We start from the raw sequence: 6,160 nt of genomic DNA, 5'->3' as shown, positions 1-6,160 counted from the left end.
GGGATAGTGTCAGTCTGTCGAGGTTTTGTGGGATTTTTCGTTTGGTAAAAAGGATAGCCGAACTTTTGTTGGGATTAATTTTGACTTTCCACCTGTTGCACCAGGTTTCAAGTTGGTCTAAGGAGTTTTGGAGGAGGGAGACGGAATATCTAGGATCTACGGATTGGGATGTGATTGTCAGGTCGTCGGCGTATAAGTATATGTTGGTGTTGGGGGGATGTGGGATGTCGGAGTTGTATATGGTGTATAGGTGTGGAGACAGGACAGTGCCCTGGGGGACACCGGCCTCCATGGGACGGGTGGTGGAAAGGGAATCTTGGATTTGGATGCGGAATTTTCGGTGGTGTAGGTAGGATTTTATGAGTTTGGTAAAGGATATGGGATATTGGTTGGTGAGCATTTTCATCAGTAGGCATTCTAAGCGATAGACGCATAGACGGTATATTATGGACGGGCTCTAGAAAGAGAAGTCGGGCGCCTAATGATGCAAGAAAGATGAAGCTAGTAAGGGCAAAACCGGTAAAACAAACAACGAACTTACGAGTGAAGAACTTATAAAAGTTAAAATTAAATTTTTGTGAGCATATGCCTGTATTTATTTGAATTTTTTAAAAGCCATACACCTAAAAAAAGTGCTGCCTGTAGATCCCTATATTTTTTTTATATCACTAATTTTCACCAATACATTTGCCATAATTTCCAGAAGATGAATGATGTCTTAAGTTTTGTCAGGTAAATAAAAAGTAACTACATTTAATGATAATGGATGGAAGTGCATAGTCACTTTAAATTTTATTAAAAATATTTTATTATCATTATCATTATCATTATCATTATCATTATCATTATCATTATCATTATCATTATGATTATTATTATTATTATTATTATTATTATACAGAGGTTGATCATGATATACATAGACATTATAAAAAATCCCTTTTCTGGAATTCATATACATAGTTTATTCCATTTGTAAGAGTAATAGAGAAAATATAAGACATTAAAAATAAATTTACTTTTTTGAAGTCTTGTTAAGTAATAATTTTTCAGTTCTATAGTAGTAATTTGTTCGTTAAGCAGGTATACTCGTAATTTATAAATAATATTTTGCAAATTTCTTATTTAACGTTAAAGAAAAAGAATCAGTATAAGATAATGAAATCTCTTTCTTCTAAAATATTTATTTACAAAATTTAATTCATAATTATTGTTTAAAAAAACATTAGGTATTCGTATTTCACACGAATATTAATGATTAATTAGTAAACTATTTACAATTTATGAGAAATAAATATACTGTCTTAATAAGTACAACAAAATGAATAGTCCTCTACAACCCCATTATACACAGAAAAATCAAGAACATTTAAGTTTCGGTCGGTAGCAGTAAAGAGGCACTCTGAGTCGAATGACAAACTATAAATCGGAGAATTTTTAGTACCATTACCTTTGCAACAACCCATAAAATACAACTGAAAATTGAGAAAAAATATATATAATATACTTTCTCATTTGAAAATAAAACATATAAAAAAATTATATAGGTATCAAAAATTCAAATTATAAAAAATTTGTTTTATTTTTGATAAATACATATTAAAAAAAATAATTAATTATAATCTAGTATGTATCGGATGATCTAAAATAATTGTAACTCCATAATTTTTGTTATTTTTTTAGACTGGAAAAAAACTGTAAGGATTCAGAAATGCAAAAAACCATGTATATGTTTTTAATAACTAGATTGCAATTTGAATTAATTTATTTTTGGTGACAACGTACTAAAGGCCAACAGACTGACTTGAAGTTAGAATTACAGAATTTGAGAACCATACTGGGAAAGTTCATATTATTCTGTGATCATTCAGAAAAGTCGTCTTATAACACATTGACAGTACATGAACTAATGACAAAACCATGCATTTGAATTTATTGGCACAATTCAACAGTTTCGTTACCATACCCGAGGGATTGCTGTGACAAGTGAACAAAAAAATATTCATGAATCTGTAAAATTACAGAAGTAGTGGTACTATTAAAACTAAACTAAAGTATGAAAATGTAGGTTGTAATTTAAAAAGCTGATTAAAAAATGTGTTCAGAAATTCTTTTTTAATTCAAAAGTTGAGGAATGTAAAAAAAATTAAATGCAATTTTTTTCCACTGATATAGAGGACGACTTTTGCTTTTAGGCCACAAATTGTTCCAATGTACGTTTGGAATTTTCATGAGTCTGCTGGCCATAAGTATAAATAATTATATTTATATGCTATCAAACTTAAAATTACAATATAAGAACATTTTTTAATATAATTAAACTGCACTTACTTGAACACTACGTGGTTGCCGGATGTCCCATAAAATAACTCGTCCGTAAGATTGAGTACCCGTCATTATGGTATTATAATAATCATATTCCAAACAGTATACTACGGAGGCATGTGGATCATAAAAGTTTTGTTCTGATTTACCTGTTCGAAGGTCCCATCTCCTTAAACAGGTGTCATATCCACATGACCATATAGTATGCGGGGTATCCCATTTCAAATCTAACACACCAGAACCGAAGCGAGAGGCGGAAAGTTCTACTGGATCCAAAATTCTACGATGAAAATAATTAAATCGAAATCATTAATGTGGAATTATTTATTTAATCACATATGGTATTGCTCACCTTTCTAGATCGTAGACAAATAAAGTAGCTCTGTAATTATTTCCGGATGTGCCAACTGCTAATAAGGGTTGGTCATCTGATAAAGAAACTCGTAATACTCTATCATAAAAAACTTGATCATGTGATTTTTTTAAGGCACCTGTGTCCGTGTCATAATCCACCCTCCAAACTTTAAACCTGTTGTCTCGAGAACCAGACACAATAATATCCCCACTAAGAGAAATATCAACGGAATTTATATCAGATTCATGGCACTCTTTCTCATCGAAAATTACTTTTCTGTCTTGCAGAGAAGTGAGCCACATGCTGCCATCCCTAAAAATAAAAAATTATAAAAAATTTTATTTCAATCGATCAAATTGTTGAAACCGCAAAACGTCACTTAAAATTAATAATAAATTAGAACTGTTAAAACTTATTGAGAGCTTCTGGAATCATTCCCAAGTTACATACTGTATAAAGACAAGTGAATATTTGTATTTGATGATACGTTGATGATATGTCATAAATGACGTATCATCAGCGTATTTGTCTAGTTTTTTTGGGTAAACAGAACTAGTTAATTAGTAAACTGCTAGTTCAATTTAATCGTAATTGTAATCCTCAGATCTGCTTTAGTTTAGGTTACAGTTTGAAAAATGAATTAATAATACGGCTATTTATTTGATCATTATATAAACTTACGAATTTAAAAAAAATAAAAGCTATAAAGAAAAACAATTTGTACATACTATTTAAGTTCAAATTTGAAGACAAGAATTGTATATAACTGACAAATTTTGCAAATATAATTGCAATTTGTAATTATCCTTTCCAACATTCACCTGATGGCAGCAATTAGGTTTATATTCTTTTTGTTATATTCTTTTACATTTACGCTTAATAAAACTTAACAGTGATTGTACAAATAAATACAGTGTTACACAAAAAAGTAAATCAATCCATTGCCCACAGAGGATGTATTTTTATAAAATTAATAGGTCTTGTGCCACTTTTCTTTATGTACCTGTTTTTGCAGAGGTTATCAAAGTTACAATTGATTGGTTACTTGGAAAATGGTAGAAACGACAAATTCGGCCATTTTTATTTTATATTTATTTATTAGATCCTTAACGAAGTCTCATCGTTTGGTATGAAAAGGGTAATATTGTGCTACTAGTGCTCAAACGGAAATCTAGCTTGTAATGTTTATTACATATACAACAGTTTTTTTGTCCTCCTATAAAATTTAACTTTATACAGATGAGTCCTTTTCAATTAGAAAAGATGTTAGAGTGAAAGAGTGTTGGCTAGGGTTAATGTGAGAAATATTGTTATCGGTTATTTCTTTTATTCCTGCACAATGGTGGTTAGGGCTTACCAAAGTAAATCGTTCTTGAACGCACATGCAGCCTACTGAATAATAATATGTTGCCCCCTCTCTCACACAAGTCTTTGACTTCTGGGCTAATCCTTGTGATTAAAATGAGGAGTAAAGATATTATTATGATTACTATTATTATTATGGAATATTATAAGAAATTAAATTTTATCGCCATTATTTTATAATTAAATTTAAATACATATATTTATTCAGGGTTGATAGTTCAAAAGTAATAAGGAATTCCCTGACTTTTCCAGGTTTTCCCTGACATATAAAAAAATCCAGGTCACTTGTAGTTCATTTTTACATACTAATTGGTGTTTATGCATTAAACTTTTTCACGACTGGACTCCATAATCTTTCTTATACCCAAAGGTTTCAAAACCACAAATAGTTTTCTTTTTCAAGAATCCAGGGCCGGCTTTCGCAAAATTTCCAGTGCAAACATCAAATTCCCTGACTTTTATGAATCTTTTTAAAATTATCTGACTATTCCCTGTTTTTCATGAAGAATAACGAATTCCCTGTCTTTTCCCGGTATTTCCGGTTTTCGCAGCCCCTACGAACCCTGTTTATATATTTACATACCTTTGTCCAGTCACAATAAAATTATTTTTTATTTGAAAATGTCCAACATCGGCAATACTTCTGCCTTGGAAGATGACTTTTGTTCTAGAGACATTGACTCTGAATCGTTCGTAACAATAAATATTTCTTCCTCTACTTATCCACACAGATTTATCAGTTAAGTAAAGCCAGGGCATGTACCTTCTTTTAACAAATAATAAATCTTTTTCTTTGTATCGTCCAATTTTCCAATTTTTACTAATTCTAATTTTTTCAAAAACAGATAAATGTTGCTGACATCTAGAAAAATAAAAATATTCATTGTTAGCAATCCAATAAATTAGTTGCTAGTATTATTATTCACCTTGACAAAAAAATATTGCTTTGTTGATTTGTTACAAGTGGGTATATGTTCTTTAGTAATACATAATCCCAAGAAAGTATTACTTCGTTAAATCGCTTACAAGTTTGTTTTAATTTGCATAAGTCAGATATATCCAAAAAATGGAAGATTTTTATAAGCAACTCTGTTGAGAGATGCGTAAAATAGCTGTGAGACTCCATATCCCGTCATATTTCAACTGTTATCATTATAATATAAAAACTTATTGTTAGTAGTGAGACATTAATAACCTAAAATTTTCCAGTTTTAATTATAATACTTTTATTTAATAAGAAAATTATTATAATACTCTACATAAAAGTGAATACCTTTCCTGAACTGGCTCGGCTTCTGCTCTTGATTATCATATCCTTTTGGATCAATTATTATGGACAAATTACTTTCTTGTATAAATTGTTTCCTTCAGATGCAATGTATTTTGAGTACTAAAATTTCATTCACATCCTAAAACATCGAAGACATGAGTAACTTGAGTAAGAATAAACTCTGTATACAGTAACTACAGGACAGGAGTATATTTGTAGATATAGAATATTACTATACGAGTACAATTCCAAATTATGAAATGTGTTATTAATGGTATACTGCCATCACTGACGAGTTAAAAAAAAACACAAGTTTAGTATTTGCAATACTTTAAATTACATCTTCACTTCATTCAGACGGTTTCAACGTAACTTAAAAGAAAGCGCAAAATGAAATAAATTTTGAAGAATTTGTAAACAAATGAGTAATTCTTTTAACCTAACTTACCTAATGGTTGTAACAGGTGTAGGGTATTCGGTATTAGTAGTAGATCAAAATCAGTCTTTAAAAGAGTTTACTGTTTAATTGAAAATAAAATTAAATCAATAACTATTTTAATTATAATGGTTAAAATAATAAATAAATACCATAAATGGTTAAAAGTTAACATTTACATTGGTACAGTTCAATTGCTCAATTGTCAAGTCCATAGATAAGAACAAGTATAGATAGCGCAATCCACAGACAATAGATAACTATAGATAGCTAACTCGAGTGGAGGGGGAAGGACTGTAATAAGCATCAGCGCCAATGTGCCAAGTGTATCAAATAGAAGTTATTTAGCGCCGCGCCGCGCCATTATTCTATGGCTAGAAGTTGGCCTCAATGATTTGGGATCGAGGGG

General features: G+C 30.4%; 1 protein-coding gene across 1 annotated transcript; it reads right to left on the bottom strand.

Moving 5' to 3' along the window:
- Window positions 1-1,168: 1,168 nt before the first annotated feature.
- LOC108916664 (F-box/WD repeat-containing protein 4) lies at window positions 1,169-5,953 on the bottom strand. Its single transcript, XM_018722963.1, has 7 exons — window positions 5,764-5,953; window positions 5,319-5,454; window positions 4,972-5,240; window positions 4,629-4,907; window positions 2,678-2,992; window positions 2,332-2,605; window positions 1,169-1,475 (listed from the first exon to the last, which is right to left on the bottom strand). The coding sequence occupies exons 3-7, from the start codon at window positions 5,169-5,171 to the stop codon at window positions 1,305-1,307; spliced, it is 1,239 nt and encodes a 412-aa protein (XP_018578479.1). The 5' UTR covers window positions 5,172-5,240; window positions 5,319-5,454; window positions 5,764-5,953; the 3' UTR covers window positions 1,169-1,304.
- Between the last annotated feature and the right edge of the window lie 207 nt (window positions 5,954-6,160).

This window comes from Anoplophora glabripennis, unplaced genomic scaffold (assembly GCF_000390285.2).
Source record: "Anoplophora glabripennis isolate ALB-LARVAE unplaced genomic scaffold, Agla_2.0 scaffold1780, whole genome shotgun sequence".
Taxonomy (NCBI): domain Eukaryota; kingdom Metazoa; phylum Arthropoda; class Insecta; order Coleoptera; family Cerambycidae; genus Anoplophora; species Anoplophora glabripennis.
This window is presented reverse-complemented; position numbering and strand designations above follow the sequence as displayed.

Excerpts from the sequence above, each read along its gene's own strand:
- LOC108916664 (XM_018722963.1), bottom strand. The coding sequence starts at position 5,171 with ATGGAGTCTCACAGCTATTTTACGCATCTCTCAACAGAGTTGCTTATA. Across the intron at positions 2,606-2,677 it reads TTTGTCTACGATCTAGAAAG|AATTTTGGATCCAGTAGAAC; the intron begins GTGAGCAATACC and ends TTTTCATCGTAG. Across the intron at positions 1,476-2,331 it reads GGCAACCACGTAGTGTTCAA|TTGTATTTTATGGGTTGTTG; the intron begins GTAAGTGCAGTT and ends CTCAATTTTCAG.